At 43.5% G+C, this 25,204-nt stretch overlaps 2 protein-coding genes across 2 annotated transcripts in view; one reads left to right on the forward strand and one right to left on the reverse strand.

Annotated features, from left to right (window-relative positions):
* Nucleotides 1-9,440, reverse strand: part of KIF24 (kinesin family member 24) — a 59,390-nt gene extending 49,950 nt beyond the window's left edge. The window contains exon 1 of the mRNA XM_061199266.1: nucleotides 9,369-9,440. The gene's annotated coding sequence lies outside the window, so the exon portion shown is untranslated. The remainder of the gene's footprint in view (nucleotides 1-9,368) is intronic.
* A 344-nt stretch (nucleotides 9,441-9,784) lies between these two features.
* NUDT2 (nudix hydrolase 2) lies at nucleotides 9,785-20,819 on the forward strand. Its single transcript, XM_061199267.1, has 3 exons — nucleotides 9,785-9,880; nucleotides 18,046-18,179; nucleotides 20,238-20,819. The coding sequence occupies exons 2-3, from the start codon at nucleotides 18,053-18,055 to the stop codon at nucleotides 20,552-20,554; spliced, it is 444 nt and encodes a 147-aa protein (XP_061055250.1). The 5' UTR covers nucleotides 9,785-9,880; nucleotides 18,046-18,052; the 3' UTR covers nucleotides 20,555-20,819.
* Nucleotides 20,820-25,204: the final 4,385 nt, after the last annotated feature.

A 25,204-nucleotide genomic window follows, 5' to 3' on the forward strand; every position in this document is an offset into this window, starting at 1 on the left:
GAAACAAATAGATAAAACATATTAAAAACTTTTAACACAAGTAAAAGATGGTTTCTATTATTCGATTGATGAAAAGCTGAATACATAACAGAATCTAAAGGTAAGAAATTAGACATACTGAAGTAGATGTACTATACTTGCAAAATATACTAATTAATTAATAGTAATGTTATGCGTAGGCTTCTACTAATGTAATACTGTTTCATCGATGACAATTGTACAAATACTTTTCTCTCCTTCATTGGCATAAATAGTTGACATAAGTGCCTGGTTACTATATATAATGTGGAAACATTAGATGATGCTACATATCAAAAGACCAACACTTGATACAAATATAAGTCATGTGTATGTGTAGTCACTTTAATTGATTTTCTTTTAATCAATTTTACTGAGGTATAATTTATGTATAACAAACTAGACCCATTTTAAGTGTACAGTTCCATAAGTTTTGACAAATATATACCCATTAACCACCACATTAATCAAAATACAATCAAGACAGTCCCATCAGAAAAGTTCCTAAGGCCTCTTGGCAATCAATCCTCTCCTCCACCTTTGGTCCCAGGTAATCTTTGACTTGCTTTCTGTCACTATAGATGAGTTGTATTTTCTACAATTTGTCGTAAAATAAAATCATATAGTGTCATTGTTAGTTTAAATCTATTTAACATTTAGTGACTGAAAATTTTGTGATTTTCCTTTCTCAGGCCTTTGGAAAAAAGTTAAAATGATCATACTATTTACCATAGCTCTTTTTTCACTGACCTAAATGACATCTGCTAATAAAGGAAAAAATTTCTTAAATCAGTCTAATTTAACTGAGAAAAACAACTAGTGAAACAAATTTGAAGAAAATAGCATAATCTACTGTCGCTTGTATAATTGTCAAGATTATTCAATATCTCTAATAAAGGTTTTTGATCACTATAAAAGTAGAAAACTTAAATCTAAGGTCTATATATTCCTTGCCAATCAGAAAAACGGGGGAAAATGGCCCAAGTTCTAAGCATCCAAGCTATTTTTAGTTTCTCAAATTTATGTGACATTCCCAAAACTTCAATTATCAAAGAGGAAAAGGAAAAAAAGGGTCAATAAATCCCTCGAGGACATCATTAAACTTTAATAACTTTACTGAGAGATAATTCACATACCATAAAACTCACCCATTTAAAGTGTACAATTCGATAGTTTTTAGTATATTCACAAGGTTGCACAACCATCACCACAATCCAATTTTAGAACACTTTTATCACTCCAAAAAGAAACATTGTACCATTAAATTTTAGATGTTACACTAGCACCTAACAGAGAAAAGCGCTTTTCCTAAAACATTCACTTCTATAATTATCAAAAATAAAATTAACCATGGAAGAAATTGAGAAAATGTATTGAAGTTTTCTGGGGAAATTTGAGCTGTGGTCAAGAGCTATTAAGAGTGCACAGGCTGAGTTATTTTTTACACTCTTCTAGCACAGAATGAAAATTTCAAGAGCTTCAGTTGAATAAATTAGAAGGGCATACCAAACATGTTCTAGGTGGGTGTGATGGCCATAGTTTTCAAGAAGTAATTCAGTATAAGTCTAATAATGCATAAACCAAAGCCAATCTCATTCTATTAAGAATCTTAGGAACTCTACCCTTATTTTAAAGAAAATAAACCAGCCTGTTTAAAAAAAGAAAAAAAGTCTGACTCGTTTGTACATGGATTTCATAGTATCAAATAATCTTTGTTATTTTTATAATGGTTAATTAAATAATTCCTCTTTAAAGGTGTATTTATTTTTGTTACAAAGAATACAATGAAGAGGAAAGTAAAATGTGGCTTTGGATAACATTTATAGTAGAAAAAAACAAAAGTTGAAAGCATCTGTGTGTCACAGCCTTTTTAAAAGAAAAATATTCAAAGTTATTTCAGAAATAATTCATGTTCCCAAGTTTAAAAAAATCCTCTCCGTTCAACAATAAAATTTCAAATTATTTATGCTGAGCAACCCTGGAAACAACTAAAAGTTCACAAATGCCAGAAATAACCTGATCATTTGTGAGGTAATTAAAGAAAACCACACAGTAAACAGAACTTAAATGTAACTAATCTTAGATCAAACCTGACAAATAAAACTTACAAAGTTCTTTAAATGACCATTAAATTTTAAAATAAATATTTCTGCATGGAAAAGCATTTAAAAGGCACTTTTAACAAGTTGTTTATAATGTAACTGTAAGAGTGTAATATTTATTTCTAAATATGATTCTATTATGTTAGAGGAAAAGTTCTTAATGAAATGGCAGAGAACATATGGTTGTCTAGAAAGAAAATAAGGGGCAGTGAGGCAGGTTATCTTCACTAAGGGGAAAAAGGTGTGGAAGGAGAGACTACAATAAATTAGAGAAGGCAGAGAGTTATGGAGAACTCTCAGAGTAAAGGATCGTGGGGCTAAATCAGAAACACTGAAAAACAGTTTGGCATTATCTTACCAAGTTGAGTGTTCATACAGCATACAACCAAGCAACTCAACTCCTAGGTATATACCTCAGAAAAACTTCTGCATGTGTGCTTCAGGAGGCACATACAAAAAAGTTCACAGCAGCACTGTTCACAAGAGCCAAAAACAAAATAACCTAATGTCCATGGTTGAAGAACAGATAAATAAATTTGGGTATATTCATACAATGGAACATTATACAATAGTGATAAAAGGACAAACTACACTAAACAATTTATCAATCTCAGAAACATCATGAGGAAAAAAACAAATCCCAGAAAACTACGTTCCTTTGCATAAGGCTCAAAAGCAAGCAAATCCAGTGTATTATTTAGGCATCTAAATACAAAATGAAGGATAATGGTTATCTCTGATGGAAGAGCAAGAAAATGGTGAACAGGAAGAGAATACAGGGATATTATCTGCTAGGTCTTGGGTATTTATTCATTTTGTATTGTGCTTTATAACTTACATATGTGTTTCACACATACCCTTTGGAATGTACCACATAATATTTAGGTAACATAAAGGGAAAAAAAAAAAAAAAGAATCCTACAGCTAGCCGGGTCAATAGAGATTGTCTAGTCTATAGCTGATCTAGTCTATATTAGGCCCATGAAGGATTCCTTCATACCTTGTAGTTTGGCTTGCATAGTGTTTAAAATTTTTTTAAATTAGTTGCAATATTTAAAAAGCAGGAACAGTTAAAAATATCCAGTTTCTGCTTTTCTTGAAAATTAAAGATACAGTTACATTGGGCCTACAATAAGATAAAGCAACAATGGATCACAATTGAGTTATGGCTGCTCTCTTTAGAAGAGCATATACTATCCATATGCCGTGGTCCCCTGCTCCCGGTTCCTTTATACCCACCAACTTTATTTATTTACTTTAATTGGTTAGCCCTGTGGGCATCAGAGTTTGAGAACTAGGATCTGATCCAACACCTTCATTTTATGTGGTAACTGAGGCTCTGAATGATTAAGTGACTTGCCTAAGGTTACACAGCTTTGATACGCTAAACCTCAGTGGCCTTTTCGAACACCTTAGTATTTTCCACTTTCTACTTGCTCAATTATACATGTTTTAAATGAATATACTGTTCCTGAAAGTAAGGGACTACACGGGAAGGTCAGCAGGCATTAGAACATATTATACGCTCTCATTAATAAAGAGGTAGTATGAAATACAAGGACTAAAATAGCTTCTGATTGCCAAGAAATATTTCTTCAACTGAGTTCCCCTAAACTGTGACAATGACCACTTAAAAAAATAGGGCTGCCCTGGTGGCGCAGTGGTTGAGAATCTGCCTGCCAATGCAGGGGACACAGGTTCGACCCCTGGTCTGGGAAGATCCCACATGCCGCGGAGCAACTAGGCCCGTGAGCCACAACTACTGAGCCTGTGCGTCTGGAGCCTGTGCTCCGCGAAAAGAGAGGCCGCGATAGTGAGAGGCCCGCGCACCGCGATGAAGAGTGGTCCCCGCTCGCCGCAACTAGAGAAAGCCCTCGCACAGAAACGAAGACCCAACACAGCCAAAAATAAATAAATAAATAAATAAATAAATAAATAAATAAAATATATATATAACAACTTTATTGAGATATAGTTCACATACCATAGAATTCACCCATTTAAAGTGAATTCAATGGCTTTTAATACATTTACATACTAAACCCCCAACCCATCCAGCCCTAGGCAACCACTAATAATGATCACTTTTTTAAAAAGTCACCGAACCCACTGCACCATTAGTAACAGATACAATACAAACCCAACATTCTCAATGAATTTGCATTAAGATGTTCGTGTACCCCACATTAGGCATAAGATCCCTAATTAAGAACACAAGAAATGCAATATTATCAGTGGGAGATTAAAATTTCCTCCAACAAGGAAATTAAGTTATTTCAAACTCTAGGGATTATTCTATCTATAGACCGCTGGTCTTAAAAGAAGACAAGGGATACTAGACAGCTGCTTAAAACAACAGCTGCAAAGAATGAGAATATATGATACCTAATGTAATTCTTAAGGCTGGATGTGAATCTGGGGATACCAATCATGTGAGTTATTCCCAAAAGTAGTTTTTGAAAGATTGTTTCTTTTTGTAACTGAAAAACAAGCTTCAGCTTTGTTTATGGTTAAGTAGCTAATGCTTTGCAATTACTGCAATTCCTTTCAAGAGCCCCACTATGACATTTAAAAATTTCTAAGTCTGGTGCAAAACATGGGAGCAATCACCTAAAAATAAGCATAACAAAATTGTTGAACCCAGTTATCTTAAAACAGTTCAAGTATTACCTCTCTAAATATAGAGGTTTAATTTTGAAAGAATTCCCAGGAACAGGTGGTAACCAACATTGGGTTTAAACTCAGTGTTTTATTTTTTAAATCTTGATCTAATCCAATTGCAGAAGTTGTCATTTTCAGATTTTTTGCCATTTTGCAGTTATAAAATACTTTCAACAAAATATATCTCACATGTTTAATTGGAAAAATAACGATTACAATCAGTTTTTATAAATTACTAAGATGACAGAGATGCTTTTACTCAGGGTTACATCCTCTTGGGAACCGTTGCCACAATGGCACCAGAAATTACTTCTAAAGGAGTGATGCTGAGAAAGCAAAGAACGATTAAAACAACAATTCCATTCACTGGGATCTAAATTATTAATACATAATTAATTATGCTACCTGATTAATCTTCCAAGACTTTTTGTGAGAGATGGACATTGTCATCACCTCACTTTATACAAATGAAGAAACAAAGGCATAGATAATTTATTAAAAACAACTATATGAATTTGTTTTTGAAAGTGATTAGATATCTATTTGTTGGCTACATAATTCTATACCACTAGTTTTAACCAATCAAATCGCAGCATAAGCAGGTAATTTAAAAGACTATAATAGACACAGTACTGCTCCTCATTGCTTGTGAAATCTCAGCTAGTCTTTTTGGCCTGGATATTGTGCAATGTGATTAACTGAGTACTTTCAGAATTCCAGTGTAACTTTAGTTCACCTCACAATAAAACTAACAATCTTACAGATGTCTTGCAGCAAAAACATGCAGGTATCACTATCAAAATGTCCCCATGATTGAGCATCTGAACTACTTGTCAATAACCAAACTCATTAACTCCCCACAAAATCTGTTCCTCCATCTCTTTGTTCCTTGGGGAAGTGAGGGTTGGGGTAGGGTAAGTGACAAAATACCATCTATCCAGTCACTCAGAGCTAAACTGGGAAGCATCCGTAGACTCCTCCTTCTCCTTTAATCCCAAATCTGATCAACAGGTCCAGTCAATTTAATCTCCTAAATATCTGTCAGATTTCCCCTTTGCTATCCTCATTCCTACTACCACAGCCCTGGTGGTTCAGCCTCAGATGGTGGTTCACCTAGATCATTACATGTCTCTTAACCGCTCTCCCTGCCTCCAGTTTTGCCCCCTCCAAACCATCCTCTACACTACAGAACCAGATCATTGTTCTGAAAGCACAGTTATGACCATGCTGCTCCCTTATTTAAAACCTTTCAGTGGCATCCTGTCACCTATCTAAAGGACAAAGTCCAAGCTCCTTAGCATGTCCTACAAAGCCTTCTACAGTCTAGCCCATTTCTCTCTCTCCCACCTACTCTTCAGTCTAGTCAGCTTCTTAGACTGTTATCTCTGTACATTTACTCACATTGTGCTCTTAAATGGTCTCCTCCAACTCTCATCAAACCTCACTTTACCTGTCTACCTCTTACCCATTGATTAAAACACAAATGAGTTCTTTTCTGGTCTCCCCAGATGCGGTTGGATTTCCCTTCTATGTTCATATCATACCTTTTGCATATCTCTATCATTGCAGTTACATTCTGTAATAATTATCTATGAGTATGTCTATTTCCTCCACTAGAATATGATCTTGTGGTCAAGGAATGTGTCTTATCTTTTTATCCCTGGAATCTAAAACAATGTCTGGGAATAATAAACATTCAATAATTATTTAACGAATAAATATCCCTACACTATTTTTAGAACTATACAAAAGCATTTGATACCATTTGCAGTCATAGGTGATAGAAACTTTTGTATCAGGGTAGTTTGATTACTCAAGAAAACTAAAGCAGAGTTGGTGGTGCCCTGACTCACTGCCCCTGAGCAAGAAAATGAAAGAAGTTTCTATCACTCAAACGAATTGCTATGGACACAGCTATGGTCACAGTTACAACAAAAAGCTTTCATCCAGTCATTCAAGAAATAGCTTGGGGGCTTCCCTGGTGGAGCAGTGGTTGAGAATCTGCCTGCCAACGCAGGGGACATGGGTTCGAGCCCTGGTCTGGGAGGATCCCACATGCCGCAGAGCAACTAGGCCCGTGAGCCACAACTACTGAGCCTGCGCGTCTGGAGCCTGTGCCCCGCAACAAGAGAGGCCACGATGGTGAGAGGCCCGCGCACCGCGATGAAGAGTGGCCCCCGCTCGCCGCAACTAGAGAAAGCCCTCGCACAGAAACGAAGACCCAACACAGCCAAAAATAAATAAATAAATAAATAAATTTATTAAAAAAAAAAAAAAAAGAAATAGCTTGAGGGACTTTTATGAGCTGGGCCCTTTCTAGACATTGAGGAACAAAACAGATAAGGTCACTGCCCTCAAGGTGCTATTATTCTAATGGAAGGAGATAATCAATAATCAAATAAGCAAGATAACTTCTGGTGATAAACGTGTGTCTCTGAGTTCTGGGAGCTGCTGTAGCAAATTAATCAAACCTGAGGAGGGGGACGTGGGAACCTCCAATTTCTAGCCAAATCTGAGAGAAGTTGTGGGTATCTGCGGACCTACTACTTGTGACTGGCATCTGAAGTGGTATGGGAGCAGTCTTGTGGGACTAAGCCCTTAACCTCTGGGATCTGACACTATCTCCAGGTAAAATGTTAGACTGAGTGAAACGGTAGGACACCCAGCTGGTGTCACAGAGAATTGTGGTGACCCCACATATTTGGTTTTTCCCTACACAGGGAAAAGACATACTTGTGGAAAACTGAATTTTTCCAGTACGAATGGTACCTATTAGTTTATGCCTATGGAAAAGTCTTCTTGTTTAACAGGATATGAACATCAAAATCCTTGAAACAATATCTTGGAAAGTATACAATGACCACAACACTCAAAGTACAAGAAGTAGAACTCTATTACTCATTTAACAAAATTTGCTGAGGACCTACTCTGAACAAATTATGAATAGGTTTGCTGAGCCAGCACAGGAAACTGGATTAATTCATCAATTAAACTGAAGGGATCTGAGAAGAGTGGTTCAATCAACCCCTCACTTTACAAACAAAACTGCAGCCCAGAGAAAGAAACTGCTGTTCCTCCTAAACTGGAAGATGAGAGAATCATGCCCTAGTTTGCCCCAAGGACATACTATGAATAGCTAAAGATTTTCATTAACAACATAAACCAACAGTTTTTAATGAAATGTTATGTGGGCAGTAGATTAATGTACTATGCTAAGAAAAATTTAATATTTATGTAAAGCCCTTGATATGATATAGTGCTTTGCACAGGGTAGATGCTCAATAATGGTAGCTATTACTTCCAGCTATATGGTCTTTGGAAGGCTGAGTGCATGATGTCTACCTGGCATCAACGGCTTGACTAAATTGATAATAGAGCCACATGACTTCTAATCGAATTCAAACATTTGATTTTCCACATGGAAAAAGTGAAATCTAAAAGGGATAAATGACCTGCAAAGCCAGCCACAGTGAAAGAGACAGAGCCAAGACCAAACCCTGAATCCCCAGTTCGGGTTCCATTACATGCCACAGGTCTACAGTTTAGCTATAAGGTTATGTTCAAACTTTTATAAGAAGGTAATAAGAACAGAGCTGCTATACCTGACTTTTTTCAATCCTTTTATTAAAGTCATCATGGAGCTATGATTTTGATATAAGAATCAACAAAGCATATTGGGAATATATAGCCTTAGGAGTTAACAACGAAACAACAGTCTTGGTAATGCAGTTCTATCACGGACACCTGACAAATGGATAGGCTACCGGAGCAGCTGTTATATGTGCCGAAGTAGAGAGACTACAAGCAGAACAGAAATACAAAAGAGAAAACACTTAAAATGTGACAACAGCTGTGGGTCACTAAGAAACTGAGATCAAGTCTTTTGGCATACAGCAACAACAGAATGGTTTGTTTTAAGCAAAGACTAACCGGGAGTCTAATAAAAACACTGGGAGACCAAGACTAAAAGCCACAATGCGGGAAGAGTTGTAGTAAGCAATCCAAAAGTTTTCCCTTTCAAGAGTGGAAAGCCCAACCGTAAACTTTCAGGTCCTTTTGCATATGAGATCAGGATGCCCTCCCCCTTCCCCCATAAAGATAAAAAATAATCTCTGTATGGGAGGGAAAAAGGGGCAGGGCATAGAGGGGAATCCAATTTATTTGTGGTGAATTAAATTCAACTCAACAAATATTTCCTGAAAAATCTACTATGTGTAAAACATTGTGAAAGATGCTTGCCTTGCCTCAAAGACCTCAGAATTATGTGGGAGAAGGGAAGAGAATGGGGTTCACGGAAGTACCCAAGGAGGAACAGAAGCTCTCTAAGAGAGGTTCCAGTCAGGGCTATAGGTTCAAAGGGGTAAAGAGGACTTCGAGACTCAGAAAAGGTTTCACGGGAGAAGTGAGGGAGAGGGTAGGCGAGTGGGTGAACATTCGGACCATCGGGAGAGGTCAACTCCCGGTCCCCTCCCAACTGCCCGCCTCCTCACGCGCTTGGCGGGCGCCCTGCTCACCCTCTCCCGCGGGGCAGGCAGCAAGGCTCCCGAGCAGCCCACCCCGCCCCGGTTCTCCCCCGCCATTTCTCACCTCGGAGGCTTCCAAATTCCTACTCGATCAACCCTGTCTGAAGACAGGAGAAAACGCTGACAGGAAAGAGCCCCAAGGCGGGCGACCGAGGCGTGCTGTCAGCTCACTAGCTTGAGCCTGCCGCCAGGCCGCATCCCCATGGTAACACCGCCAAGCGCCGGTTCGAACGCCCGCGCCGACGCCCGCGCGCTGGCAGACCAGCACCATTCACCAATGGGCATCCAGGGAACTCGTGGACGTGGGCCGCCTTCTCTTCTAGAAGACCAATCAGGGAACTAATGAAACGGTGGGCGTAACTCTCAATTTCCGTCTTTCGATCTTTCAACCAATTACTCAGCTTAAGTGAAGATCTCGCGATGTTCTAAGTGAGAGAACCTCACCTTTGAGGCGGGTCCAGAATCCTTCTGCCCGGAGCTGTTGGTCGCCCAAAGCGCAATCGAGCTCTCCGGATTGGTCGACGTACCCCCGGTCTCCGTTCAAGGCCCGCCTCCTGCCTCATTCCACTTCGGAAGGTGAGTAACCTTAGGGAGGGTCCATTGTCTTTAGTTCTCCGCGGCGGAAGTGAGGCTCGGAGCCATGGAAGTCTGCAGCTGACTAACCTCCCGTCGCTGTGGGGTCAGAGGTGGTCGTTCCCTCCTCCAAGCTGGCAGTGGGGCGTGGTTAGGCCAGGCCCCAGACGCTCGCAGGACCTCAGTTTTCCTGTATGCGTAGGGAGAAGGGATCAGTGGCCCCACGAGCCTTGCTTGCCCTCATGCAAGTGGTGATCGGGTGGGTCGTCGGAAGCCCAGAGTTCCGGGTGTAGGACCCAGCGACCCGAGGGCCATTCCTTCCCCTCCTTGGGCCTCAGTTTTAACATTGTTGTTACCTTTTAAACCCTGCCTACTTTCCAAAAGAGGTTTTATATTTTCTAATTGCTTCATTTATTGAATGGATAATATCGTGGCAATTATAGCAGAAATAAAGTCACACGAGAGTCCCACTACCGAAAAAAATAACTTCCTTTTTCCTTGTTGTGGCTTAGTTTGGACCTTATGTATTTATTATATCTCCTAAGGGGAAAATATATGAATGACAAATTAAAATAAACTGAATGCAATCAAATAGGCAAATGTAGCTAATGTGGAGTCGAGGTTGAGAGCAGTGATGTTGGGAGACAGGCAGATCTGCTTTTGAGTCACTACCCAGACACATGTCTGAGCTGTAATTTCCTTTTTCCTCTTCTGAAAACTGGCAGTAGTGCCTCGTGGGGTTGTTGTGAAGATTAAGTGAAATAACAAAGGTAAAGCACTTGGCACAATGCCTGACAAGTAGTAACTCTTCCAAAAATGATAGCTATTATCTTCATAATAGAAACAAGCAAATATACTAGCCAATGGAGCCAGCAGATGTACTGTAACTGAGTACCCAATTTAGTTCAAAACTTGTCAGTTAAATAACTAATAATTCAGGAAGCAACACATTCTTCAAAAGAGTGGAATTTCTTCCTAGTAGCTATATCAAGAGGAATTTATCTTGTGGGGCCATCAGGGATATACATGGTGTGATCACCGGTAGTTTTGCAGAAAATGTGAAAAGCTATTTCTTGATTCAACTGTCAATAAAAGCTAAGAGCATGCCCTTAAAACATAACATAGAGAAGCTTTCTGATAATCTTGTATGATACAGGGGTAAGCGTGACTCGTATATTCAGTACGTCTATGTCAGACCCTACATATACATCATTTATTTTAAACTCTACAGCAACTGTGAATAGTAGGTTTTTGTTTCCTTGTTTGTAAGATGAGGAAAATGAGGCCTAGAAAAGTTAAGTATTTTGCTCAGAGTAAGACACTGTTAAATTAGGGAGCTAAGTCGCACTGCGAAGCCAGCCATGCTTTTCTGTGTTGTGCCGTGCTGTTTCTGACTGAAAGAGGATGAAAATACTTGGAATACCAGATGTACAAGCAGCTTTACCCAAATGGAGGGAGGTGGGCTGCAGAGATACCTACAGTGGAAGCAAAATCTTTCTCTAACAGGAAATTTCAGCCTTGGGAAATGAAGAGATGGGGTGAGGTGATCACTGAACTCTAGACGCATGTGTCCATTTACTTTGTGGGTAGTCTATAGCACTTCAAATTCAACTTGTCCCAAACAGGAATCATTTGCGTACATTCTACTCCTACTTCTACCTAGTCACTCAAACCAAATACCTCTCCCTTTCCCTCTCCCTTGGACAATGAAACATCAAATAGTGTTGATTTTCTCTTTGAGACCTCTCAAATTCATCCCTTCCTCTCCTTTCTCACTGCCTCTGCCTTAATTTGACTCTGTATCATTTGTCATCTGGACTGTTGGCAACAGGCTTGTAACTGGTTGGCCTCCTTGCCTTCTAATTCTTTCTCCACTTTCCTTGCTGTCAGAATGTCTCTGTAAAATGTCAACCTAACCATACTACAGCCATGTCCAAAACCAGTCCAAGGCTCCTCATTGCCTACAGGATAGAAACTAAGTTTTATCAATGGAATGTCATCTTGTGCTTGAGGGTCTTTGCTCACACTCCTCCCTTGGCCTGGAGTGTCCCTTGCCACCTTTATTCTGCTTGGTAAACTCCTAGTCATCCCTCAAAATCCTTATGGCGTACCCCTTGACCTAAAGATATCACCCCTTCTTTGCTACATTTACATCTTACACATACCCTTGTGATGCAAAAAACACATTTGGTAACTTGTCTGTTTAAACATCTTCCACTTTCACTAGTATTCAGCTTCCTATCTACTTTTCAATCCTGTTACACTGCCTGTGGAATGGGACGCACTCAACAGACATTAGATGAGCGAATGAATCCTTTCAGGCTCTAGTATTAGAATTCCCCGTGTTTGCTTTCCAGAATTGTACAGCAGATGGCACTAATAGGCCATTTAACAGATCTCCTTCACTAGAAATGATTTTTGTCCCCAGCTTGTCTGACTTGGCTTCATCCTAGAAGCCAATATTCATGTCATTACAGGTGAAATCTCCTGTTTCCTCCCTCAGCCAAATGGCAAAGATAGCAAGATGACTCAGCAGCTTGGTCTCTGTGAGAAAAGAGAGTGGCAGATGTCCAGGGAAAGGTGCAGTTGAGGGAACATTTTTATTCAATTTATGGTAGTTGGGAGCTTTTATCTTTCTTTCTTTTTAGTTTTATCTTTTTGCTGTTGTTATAAGAGAGAGCTTTATTCAAAGATGGGAGCCTCATTTCTGTCCACTCCTTTGAAAGGGAAGAAGGGACTTGGAGAATTGGAGAAAAGACCACTGTGATGTGGGAAGTGAGGGAAACATAAGCAGTCACAAAGTTGCTTGTGGGTAGGCAGAGTTGGCCTTCCTCCTCGCAGTGGAGTGGCCTGGGCAAATTTCCAGGACACCAGTGCCCTAAGTTAGGAATTTGTGTGCTTGCCCCAGGCTAGCATCCAGTGTGTCCCCAGTACTTGGTGCTTGGGAACCCTCAGGCTACTCGGTATGGTTTTGAACGTGTGGTTATAGGTTCCTGCTTCCCAGAAAAAAAGCAGAAGAGGCATAGAAACCTTTATCAGAGACACAAAGTTTAGGGGCCTCAGACTACACTTTACCCCTCCAGGATTGTCTTTGGGCACCAAGACCTTCATCTATACCACCCTCCAGCTAAAACCTCTTCTGTGGAAAGGAGTCCAGTTAGACATATTTAAAATCCTCCATATGAATATAGATCAAAGTGTGGGAATTTTGGAACTGGAAATGATTTTATAAATCATTTTCGTGTCCTCTCTCAGGGCCACTTGTGCCCTAAGCCCTGCTCTTTCACGGTAAGCAAAGCAGTATAAAGGGAAAAAAATACAGATTTTGGAGTTAGACTTACTTGAATTCAAATCTCAGCATTCACAGACCAGCTATGCCTTTGGGCAAGTATTTTAAACTTTCTGAATCTCAGTTTCCTCATCGTAAACTGGAGATAATAATGCTTATTGTGAAGAGTTGTCTTGAGCATTAGAAAAGATATACGTAAAGAACCTTGCACAGGGTAGATGCTTAATTGATAACATGGTGGGGTGAAATACTGTTTCTGCTAGAGGGATTTTACACTAGGAGGAACAAGTCGGGGGGTAGGATTTGGAGAGCTCTTTCTGTATGTAAAGGTACATTTATGAGGGCTTTGGGGGTTGAACTATGCTTGCAGTAGCACTCTAATTAATTTGATGAAAATATTGGAACACAGCACATCAGTATAGCCATTATCTGTGAATTATGTTTTGGCACCTAAGTCCTGAACCTCCTAGGCTGTGAGGGAATTGTATCTATAGAGAAAGCCAAGAGTACTTTTCATTAGCTTCTGGAACCTTCTGATGACATTGAGGGTTTTTTTGTTCAGGTTTTTTTAACCACCTAAGGCACTTTGCCACTTTTCTGAAGTGTGAATTGCCTGCTGTCAGCCTGGAGTTCTCACCTCCGCAATCCTGGCTGCAGGCATCTTTGCATATTAGACGCTGTGTTCTTTAACCCCCTGAGGTTTGAATCCACTCAGAGTTTGTGCGTGCCAGAACGTGTGTGTGTGTGTGTGTGTGTGTGTGTGTGTATGAGGGAGAGAGAGAGAAATCTGGCTACTTTCAAACCCCAGGACAGTTTCAGCTCCGTGGTCTCCAGAAAAACAGAAAACCTCCAACAATAGCTCCATTGACTTTTATGTAAATGGCACTCCTCAGGAAAACACTGGGCTATTTCCCAAAGTCCCAGAACGTACCCTGAACATTTGTTTGAGTGGGAGGTGGGGAGACAGTTCTGTTGAGTCAATGAACATCTGTTGAGAGCTGCTGTGCTGGGTCCCAGGAGACAGCTCATAGTCTGGCTCTTACCTGCCAGAGGTACAGACAGAGATTTACCATACTAGGCATGCGTGCTTGTGGTGGCTTTGTACTGTGTCCACTTAGCTGAGCTGGAACCGAGTTTCCCAGGATTCCCTTCCTGTATGGTTCCAACTGGGGTTGACCTCAAGAAAATTTTGTGCAATATTTGGAAAACTGAAGTGAAGTAGCAGCCAGTACACTGTGAAGGATACTGGGCATGATGGCAGTGCATACCTTTTGACACTGATCTGCTGGCTCACCTTGGTGGTGCAGGACAGCACCCAGGCCTGCAGCTCCCCAATGCCTGCTGAATCTCCTCCTTCAGCTGCTCTGAGAGTCCTAGGCTAGATGTACGTTCAGCTCTGTGGCAAAGGGCCCTTGCTTCTCCTGCAACTCACCCGAGTCAGTGAGCTTGGAGACAGTGAACAGAAGTCGATTTGTTCTCACAGGTTCCAGTTCTTTCTCTCCTCCACTTCACAGCCAGCTTTCCTTCCCAACTGCTGGCCTCACCGACTTACAGAGACTTCAGGCCTAACACCAGATGCAGAAGTGACAGAGTTGTGTGGATTTCTCCATCAACTTCCTAATTGGACAAGGTCTAATCCCTATACTAAATTCTTACTTTACCGTTGCTCATAGTGTTCTGTTTCTCTTATCAAACCCTACAGTAGAAGATTATTCAAGCCATGTTAAAGGCCCAGAAGTTGGAGTGATTAGAAGCCAGAAGGCTTCACAGAAGAGGTGACATCTGAGTTGTTGCTGAAAGGATGAGGAGGTGGTTAAATGGATGGGGAAGGAAGGAGAAATTCTAGAGGACAGCTGGCTCAAGCCAAGCAATTGAAGGGCAAATAGGAGTTCTGCATTTTTGGCCTCTCTGTGGGTGCAGAGCATAGAGAGAAAGTGAGCATCTATCTGATCCTAGCTCTTCTTGTTCCATCAAGATGAACCGTTGGTCAGTCTGCTTCTTAGATGTGGTCACCACTGAATACGGGTATCTACTGAGATACAGTTTTGCTGGGTGCACCCCTGTCAGTGACCTAAGCCTCCTCCCCAAAGGAAAATATTGGCCTGCTCCCGTCTCCCCAGTAGTTCCACATGGCCACCCCAGGCCTGTCTTTCTTGGCCCCCCATGCAGCATCTTTGTTTCCTCATGCTGTATTGGCGATGGCAGTGGTGTGGAGGGAGGGCACTGTGCCCACTAGTCTGGGATCCCTAAGCTTATTGAGGGGTTCCAACATCCATTCCATGGGACTCCACTCGAAGCAGGGGCCAGGTGCCCTACACCTATAACTTGCTAATACTTACTGAGCATCTTGATAGGAAAGCATGGGATCAGGTACCTGTTTCTGCCTAAACCTGGAACCAGTCATTTGAAATCTTGCTTCACCAGTTCTTTGGTGACAGGGTTCCTTCTGGCTTCCAGAATAAGGAACGTTCTCAGCATAAATAGGGAGGCCAGGGAAACAGAACACCATATTTAGTAGAAGCCTGATACCAGTTTACATATGAATTTTAAACTCAAAAAGAACCATACTTTACATACTGGTATGAGCCATTCTTTTTCCACTGAAAATCTTTTTACAAGCAGCACGTTTGACTCTACCTCATTTTTTTAAAGGCCTCATAATCTTCCATCATATAGATGAAATACTGTACTTATTTAACCATTCCCATATTGATATTTGTTTCTGCCCTTTTTTTCTTTTTGTGTGTGTGTGTACATCTTAAACATGTATTTCTATGTCAGTATGCCTAGAATTGGAATTCCTGGGTCTAAGGGAATGTGCATTTTATGTTTTGATAATTATTACCAAATTGTCCTCCTAAGGGGATATGCTAATTTAATCTCCCACCAACAGGAAATGAGAGCACAGACCATTTCAAAAACCCATTTTGAGATTATTTCCAATCCTTAAAAACTCTCATTACAGGTGTAGAAAGGTTTGGAAAGGTCACAGTGTTGGGTGTGCTTGGTTTTTTGGGTAAGGAACCACTGTTCTCTAGAGTAACATTACCATCTGTTGGTAGTCCTGAGAATTGCCCTGGAACAGGTTGTGATTTGAGTCTGATTTTTATGCCTTTGACAAATGCAAGCTCATCTTGATTGAGCACCAACAAGGGGGCCATGGAGACCATCAGCGTCTACTCCAGCCATCCTTTCAGCATCAGCTCTGCCACCTGTGAGCAGCAGCTCCTTCTTTGGCCCTGGAATCTTGGAGATGAGACCCTCCGACTTGGGCTTCTCCCTGCCTGGGCCACTCTCTCAGGCCTCCGCTGCATTTGAGACACCTGGTTTTCTTTCAGTTCTGCTGTCTCACCTCGGAACCTTTGCCCATGCTGTTCCCTCTACCTGGAACAAATTTTCTCTCCTCTTTCCCTTTGACAGCTTACCTTCTACTCATCCTTTACTTCTCTGCTCAAACATCCCTTCTTCCAGGAAGCATTCCTTGATCCCTCAGTCAGGGTTAAGTTACCAATCACACATTTCCCCTTTGGAGCACATACCTTATTGGCAATTATTTTTAAATTTGCTTAACTATTTGATTAAAGTCTGCCTCTTCCACTAGAATATAAACTATATTCTATATTCTTGTGAGGGCAAAGGCCAAGCACAGTACTTGGTACATAGTAGGTACTCAATGAATATTTGTCGAGTGAACAAATGGTACAAGTTTTTCTTTTGCAGGGCTTCACATAAAGGATCTTCCATATTTTTTGTTACCTTGATTACATGTCCTCCTTCAGATGATGAATTTTTTTTTCACTTCTGCAGATATTCCTACTCCCTTCCTGTCTTTTGTTGTTGTTGACATTTTTTTCTGAAATGGAAAAAAGGCTAAATGGAAAAGACTAAAAAAGTCTGTCTTCATTGTATTTCTGATTATAAAAATAATAAATGTTCTCTGTAAATTTCTAAATAATACAGATATATATGGAGCAGAAAATGGAAGTCTCCCCATAATCTCATCCCCCCCAGAAAACAGTATTAATGATGTGTATCCTTCAGACATTTGTCTGTGCATAATGAAATCTACTGAGATTACATTCCAAGCACTGTTCTAAAGCACTTTACAAAAGTTAAGTCATGTAATCCTCATAGCAGCTCTTTACAGTAGAGCTATTACTATCCTGTCTTACAGCTATGGAAACAGGCTTAGGAGCTAATCACACAGTGAATAAGTGGCAGAGCCAGAACTTGAACCCAGGCTCCAGGTTCACTCTCTTGACTACTCTGCTAGTTCACCTCTGATGGGGTAGGAAAGAGACTTTCTACCATGTGTTCCCCTTTATATTTTGAGTTTTGAACCATGTGAATGTATAACATTCCAAAACGGATAAAAGATTGAAAAAAAAATCAATAATAAATTTTTAGTACACTAAGCTACCCTTTCTAAATGACCCCTCTGAGCCATCAGAAACCACATTGTTGGGGTCTCTTTGCTCCAGAGACTCAGGTTGGAGGCTGAGGGAAATGGGATTGTGAATTTGATGATAATATTGTACTGCATCTCTCCCATTCCCTGCATCTCTCCAGTTTCAGTGGGGTTGCTTCTGAGGATCTCCAGTCTCTATATACACACACCAGCCCTGTTTTAGCTGGGAGACCTGGAGGAGTTGGGATAGAGCTACACTAACAGGTAGGGACCAAGGTCCTGCAGTTACACACAAAGGCCTGTCTCTGACTCCTGGTTTCCCCCCATTGGTTCTCAGCATGCTGCCTTTGTCTGTAGGTGATGAGGTCACTGTTAGCTGGTCTGTGCTACTCCGCAGTACCAGAGTGCTGCCCCCAGTATGGATCTTCCTGTTTTGTGTAACTTCGAACATCTTTTTTGTTACGCCTTCAGATAGACCATGGCCCTGAGAGCATGTGGCTTGATCATCTTCCGAAGATGTCTCATTCCCAAGATGGACAACACTGCAGTTGAGTTTCTACTGCTGCAGGCATCAGATGGCATTCATCACTGGACTCCTCCCAAAGGTGCGAGGCCAGAGGGGCGGGCTTTGGGGAAATGCCAAGCACTGTTCAGAAATCCACCCTGCCAGGCACCCTGCAAGGCTTGCTTCCCAGTGATTGTGTAGCAGGAGGGGGTGGGGTGGGCAGGAGCTCTTGATCCTTTCTACATACAAAGTCTCCATGCCAGGCCAGAGAAGAACTGGAAATAGAACTCTGTGGCTGAATTCCAGGGCAGAAGCAAGACCTGGTTTTCTTTCCTTTTTTTTTCCTCTTCTCCGCGCCGTGCAGCATGTGGGATCTTAGTTCCCGACCAGGGATTGAACCCGTGCCCCCTGCAGTGAAAGCACGGCGTCTTAACCACTGGACTGCCAGGGAAGTCATAACACCTGGTTTTCTTGCATCAGTCACCAGAGCCTCTGTGGTGAACGGCTGGGTAGGGGAAGAGGCACTGGGCTGGGAATTGGGGACCTTGGGGTCAAGTTATTACTGGGCTACAGGTCAGGAGCCCATAGTGAACAGCCCCCAGACAGAAGGGAGCGAGTGGGGTCAGGGAGGGGTGAACAAGACTCCAGGGTTGGAGGAAAACAAGGAAGTGGGAATAGGAAATAAAATTTGCACATTCAAGTTTCACTGAGGAGAAACAAGGTGAAAAAAAAGAGACAGAAGTGTCACCGATACTATGAATAGGAATATTCACACTTGCCTCCTGATCACCTGAGTCACACTGCACGATCCCTCTCGCTGAAAGATTTCAAAGGACCTCTCTGAATTTTTCCCTGCTTGGGCCTGGGGGAGAAGTTACCCTGTTAACACTGCTGGGCAGAATGCTGAATAGATGCTGCTGGGCAGGGTGTGCTCAGAGACTCCCACACAGTTCTGAGGGAAGGTCGGGCATCCTGGATCAGCGTCACCTGTCTCACCACCAGCATCCCTCCCACCTTCCTCCCCTGGTGCGTTACCTACCTGTCTTTGTGTCCGTGGCTGTATGAGGTGCTATACAGAGAAAATTCCCTAGCAGCCATGAACGAAAATGGGCTTTTAAGTCCAAGCTCCTGGCTGCTTTCTGTGGGAGCTGTGCAGCAGCAGCTGACTCAGGGCACTGCTCTGAGGACCCCTGGGAAGGAGGAGGCTAGGATGTAGCCCTGTCTTTGAACTAAGAAGAGAACAGCTAAGAATTCCTGCTCTCTATGAGCTCCTGAACCAGGAGGCCCCCAGCAACTTGCTGGAGCCATGTGTTGACCGAGGCTGCCAGACCCCTCCCAGGCCTTCTTGGCTGCCCCTGGGCAAGCTGAGAATTTGCAGGGAGGGCTCGAGGCAAAGCTGAGGGCTGCTCCTAGTCTGCAGAGCTTCAAGTTCTCTTACAACAGTTTCTTGGCAGTTGTCTGTTTGCGTTTGGGCCTTGCCAACAAATTTTCTTAGAACTGGCTCTCAGCTTGTCCTTAGTCTAAGTTCCCATCAGGACTTTCCCTATGAAACTGGAATCTGGCCTTGCTCAGTTAGAAAGATGAAAACAGTTTGGAAGAGCCTTGATAGCTACTTGGAAACAGCTGCCGGTGCCTCGGTGCAGGGTTTGGAGACAGACTGTTGGCCCTGGGACTTCAGGGACCAACTGCAGACAGTGTTAAGTCTTCACTGTGCATTGTAGGTGAAGTGCTCCCTCTTCAGCCAGCTCCCACCTGGCAAGAAAGGACTGCCCCTCCTTGGGAAAATCACATTAAGGTGTCCCAGGGAAGGGTCTCCCTGAGAATATGGGATGAAGAGAACTCCAAAGAAAAATAAAGCAGAGGTCTGAGGGAGGCTGTCTCTCTCACCATCGAAGAGCAGTATTCTAGACCAGACTTGCCAAATACATGGTTTGTTTCACTCTCTGTAGAGACGATGGGGTGGGGAAGAGGGATTGCCCAGACACCACAGAGCCAGACACTGCCTGCCCTGTACCCCATTCCTAGGCATGTTAGGATATTGCCAAAGCTTAGCAACACATAGAAAAGTCGCCAGAGACCCCAGCTTTAAATCATCTGACCTGGAAAATCCAGCTTTGTTGAAGATTATATCCACCTCCTCTTCTTTTCTCCTAACCAGGCCATGTGGAACCAGGAGAAAGTGACTTGGAAACAGCCCTTCGGGAGGCTCAGGAGGAAGCAGGCATAGAAGCAGGCCAGCTGACCATCATTGAGGGATTCAGAAGGGAGCTCAATTATGTGGCCAGGGAGAAGCCTAAAACCGTCATCTACTGGCTGGCGGAGGTAAAGGACTACGACGTGGAGGTCCGCCTCTCCCACGAGCACCAGGCCTATCGCTGGCTGGGGCTGCGTGAGGCCTGCCAGTTGGCTCAGTTCAAGGAGATGAAGGCGGTGCTCCAGGAAGGACACCAGTTTCTCTGCTCCACAGTGGTCTGAACTCACCAGATCAGGGTCTTTTGCCTCCGTAGGATCCTTGAGGGCTTCTGAGGTGAACTACCTTTGCTTCCAGGGAAGCCTGTGCTGGTCTTTGGCTCATTATAGCAGATTGCAGACAGGCTGGTAAAATCAGCTGAGGACCTCAGAGAAGAGCAAGCAAAAATCTCAGCTGGGTGGAAAGGAAGGGAAAGGAGTTTAAAAAAAAAAAAAAAAAAAAAGGCCAAGCCCAGTGAGTGCATCCTTATACTTTATGAATAAACCTCAAGCAGCTTATCTCTCCTTCTAACCTGCTGTATTTATTTCATGGGCTCTTGCCTTGGGTGGGGAGAAAAGCTAGAGTGAATCAGAGCTCTGACCTTAGCTGGAGGGAATCCTGTGTCCAAGCACTGTACCCCAGAGAAGCTGAGGGATGGAGTCAGAATCAGAGAGACCCAGCACTTCCGGGTGGCTCTCCTGCCTCTGGACCTCCAAGCACCCTCACCCCACCCCACCGGTGTGCCTGAGACGTAGTGACTTGTAGCGGACAAGATATACAAGCAAGTGGGACTGGAGCGCAGGAGTGGAGTCTGCTACACAATCGGCCCACCATATCCGTGGATATCGAGGGCCGATGGTGGGACTCAAACCCTCGGAATTTGGTATCCTCAGTGGGTCCTCAAACCAATCCTCCGCGGATAACAAAGGATGACTGTACTCGCTAATGTATCTTTCCCTGGCACCAGGCACATATGTTATAGGTGCTCAGTAAATATTTCCTAAGATAATTCGAGACCCAAGGAACATTGGAACAAATCCCCAGTCACAACAGGGAAAGGAAGGACAGGCAACCCTGGGCCACCATGTCAGTGACATACACTCCAACCTCCCAGCCCAGTCCTGACTCCCAGGGTCAGCGTGGTTGTCAGCATGACTGAGGCCACTGGCAAGGGGCAGGCCTGAGCCTGGGGGGCTCAGCTGGGCCACCCAGCAACCCTGTCACTACCCCGTGCATTCCTCGCCTGCAGCTGCCTTCCCCGCCTTTAGCAGGCCCTCATCATTGGCATTTCTCTCTTCCCACCTGCTCCCTTTTTCCACAATTCAACTGTAAGATCCAGAGCCGCAAGAGCTGGGTCTCAGCCCTCTTTCCCCTTGCTACTAGGGCTCAAGGAATGCAGGGCAGGCGTTAAATCCTACAGCCCTTCCAGGAGCTGTTAGCAGCTGGATTCATGTGGATTTCATTAGAGGGTTGTTGCCCAATGAAGTACAGAAGATTGGATGGGAAGGGGCATTGGCAAAGGTCAACCTGGATTACCAGGGTCAAGAACAGCCACCCCCAGAGGAAGGAGAGAGAAGTCACCCAGGTCTTCGATCAGGCCTCCAGATGTTTTCAGTCACTGGTTCTCCGTGCAGACAGGGCAAAAGTACTAGCGAACAGGATTTTGGAGCCCTGCCAGAGACCTGAATGGTTTCGTTCCTCACCCCTCTGAGCGGCACTCCCGGAAGGAGGCCTGCTACAGGAAGTTTTTGGAGCTTAGTGCTCTCCTTCCAGGCCAGCAGGGACCACATCCCACTGATTTAATAAGTGCCTGCTGGGCAGTGGTGCCAAACCACAGACTAACAGGGGCTGGCTGGCCCTGTGCGCTCAGCATGGGAGTCTGTGGAATCTCAAAATGTTAAGACCTCATACATCAGAGTTGGAAGGGACCTGGAAAACGACCTGATTCTGCTGCTCACTTTTTTAGCTGAGGATATTGAGGCTTAAGAAGGTAGATGGCCCTGACAGTTGCCTATATGTGAGGTCCTTTGAGGATGAGGTGCCAGAGGGAAGACTCTGCCTTAGAATATCTTGTACAGCTTTGGAGTCATTCTTCTGGGACTTACTTACAAAGTTTGCCATTAAAACACAGGTACTTTGGAGAAGGTGGGGTGGGGTGGGGAAGCCCATAAACTGCATTCAGGTGTTCACTTTGTAGGATGAATTGACAGAAAGGTGGGACTGGGGCATGTTATGGGCGGTGGATGAGGGAGGGAGAGAGTGGAACCGAGATTGGGATGTAGCAGGTGAGTAGGCTTTGTTGTCATCACCACTTTGCTTTCGGCCACCTGGGCTTGTTCAAGGGCTATAGGGCTGAGACTGCAATTTCCCCTTCAATCTGAGGCCCTCCAAGCTCCAGAGCATCTCCTCCTGGAAGCTTCCCCTGATAACCATTCACCCTATAAACACCAGCCTGTCCCCACCTACACCCAAAAAGGCTTCTCTTGGAATTCCACATGTTTTCCCCACTACCACCTGCACCACCCCATCTAATGAACTAATCCCCACAAGGGTGGTCTTAAGTTGCCCCCTTCTGGGGGCATTTTTTTTTTTTTTTATATTTGGTTGCATTGGGTCTTCTTTGCTGTGCGCGGACTTTCTCTAGTTGCGGTGAGCGGGGGTCACTCTTTGTGGCGGTGCGCGGGCTTCTCATTGCGGTGGCTTCTCTTGTTGCGGAGCACGGGCTCTAGGCACGTGGGCTTCAGTAGCTGTGGCGCGTGGGCTCAGCAGTTGTGGCTCGCGGGCTCTAGAGCGCAGGCTCAGTAGTTGTGGCACACGGGCTTTGTTGCTCCGCGGCATGTGGGATCTTCCCGGACCAGGGCTCGAACCCGTGTCCCCTGCATTGGCAGGTGGATTCTTAACCACTGCGCCACCAGGGAAGCTCCTGGGGGCATTTGATAGAGGCTCTGGAAAACCAAAATGCCCTCTTGACACCCAAAAGCAATACCTTACACCCCCGCAGTAAGCAGTTGTTTGCTGAATTGAAGACCCAAAGGAATGAAAGTATAAGGGTGGTTTTAATGGTAGAATTTAAATGGAAATGCTCGTGCTGGTGTGGGACCCCAGGTGGGACCCCACGTTTGAGGAGCAGAGGCTGACTTCTCCATCAGTCCAGCCTGTGGCCCAACCCGTCCCTTACCTTCTAGAGGAGGGCCGTTCCAGCCCCGCCGCTGCCCCCTGGAGGTTGTGCTACAGGTTTCCAGTGAGGCTTGCTCTCAGCCTTCTTCCTAATCCTCCCCCTTCACTTCCTTTCCCCTCCTACCCCACCTCCAGCTCCCCATTGTGTAACAGGAAGTGCTCAGCAGGACCCCCTGAGGAGGGGAAAGGGGGCTATGGAGGGAAAAAACAGCACTAGGATACTGAGTATAGAGGCACAGCCTCTTCCTGTTCTTCAGACTGGGAACCCCCAGGGACACAGCCTCTTCCTCTTCAGTTTTTTCCCCACTCCCCTGACCCCCCCCCCCATTCAGACTTAGGGCTTGTCTCATAAGGCCAAGAATTCTCCCCTCCCCTAATGGGTGAGGGGCGTCAAAAGGTACCAATTTTCAGTTATAAAATGAATAAGTCATGGGGGTGTAATGTACAGCATGGTGACTATAGTTAATAAACTGTAGTGCATATTTCAAAGGTAGGAGAGTGGATCTTGAACGGTCTCATTACAAGAAAAAAATTTGTTTTGTGACTGTGTATTGTGACGGCTGTTAACTGGACTTACTGTGGTGATCATTTAGCAATATATACAAATATCAAATCATTTATGTTGTATACCTGAAACTAATATAATGTTATGTCACTGACCCCTCAATTAAAAAAAAAATTCAGTCTCTCTTTTCCCCTATAGTCCATTAAAATGGTAAAGTACATTGAAAAAAATTCTCTCCTCCCCTCAAGCTGCTGGAAAGATCCTTGGGCATGATAAAGTAAATGGCCAGCCTGAAGATAAAAGCCATGTTGCTCCTTGGGAGCTGGGGTGTGTACCAGAGAGGGGAGGGTGTCAGCAGGAGTCCCACTGAGTCGGACAATGGCAGGAAAGGAAATCACCCAGTTGCCCCTGCGGTTTTCTTCAAGGCTGGGTCTGGGCAGGCCTCCCCTTGCAGGGATGGGCTGTGCAGCTGTTCCCAGAACATAAGGTAGTACTTCTTCAAATGCTTTTCAAAATATGCTCATAAGTATGTGTGTGTGAGCAAAACAGAAGCAGAAGTGGATTTAGATCTCCCCTATTTGATATTAGTATATATTGCTAAATGATCACCACAGTAAGTCCAGTTAACAGCCATCACCATATACAGTTATAAAAAATTTATTTTCTTGTAATGAGACCATTCAAGATCCACTCTCCTACCGTTGAAATATGCACTACAGTATTATTAACTATAGCCACAATGCTGTACATTACACCCCCCTGACTTATTCATTTTATAACTGAAAATTTGTACCTTTTGACCCCCCTCACCCATTAGGGGAGAGAAGGATTTAGACCTTAGAGGTCTTGAACATCAGAGCTTGAATTTTTTCCTAAATGACCTGATTGAATTTCAGAAAGATTTCCTTGGCTGCTGTGTGGATTGAATTGAAGGGTTCAAGAGTAGAAAGATTTAGGAGTCCACTGCAATGGTCCAGGCTAGAATTGATAAGATCTGACATGGGGTAGTGGCCAGGGGATGAGAGGTCAACATTGGCCTTGGACTTGAGGAGGAGTGAAGGGACCAGAAATCTTGGTGAGGGGAACCAACAAAAGAAGACTTACTTGCTCTGTAGCCAACCAGGGTGAGGGATACTTTGCCCATATCTGGGGGAACAAGAGCAAAGATCCTCCCAGAAAATTCACATCTTGGTCTTAGAGAGAGGGCTTGGCC

This window comes from Eubalaena glacialis, chromosome 9 (assembly GCF_028564815.1).
Source record: "Eubalaena glacialis isolate mEubGla1 chromosome 9, mEubGla1.1.hap2.+ XY, whole genome shotgun sequence".
NCBI classification, from domain to species: Eukaryota; Metazoa; Chordata; class Mammalia; order Artiodactyla; family Balaenidae; genus Eubalaena; species Eubalaena glacialis.

Excerpts from the sequence above, each read along its gene's own strand:
- NUDT2 (XM_061199267.1), top strand. The coding sequence starts at position 18,053 with ATGGCCCTGAGAGCATGTGGCTTGATCATCTTCCGAAGATGTCTCATT. Across the intron at positions 18,180-20,237 it reads TCACTGGACTCCTCCCAAAG|GCCATGTGGAACCAGGAGAA; the intron begins GTGCGAGGCCAG and ends TCTCCTAACCAG.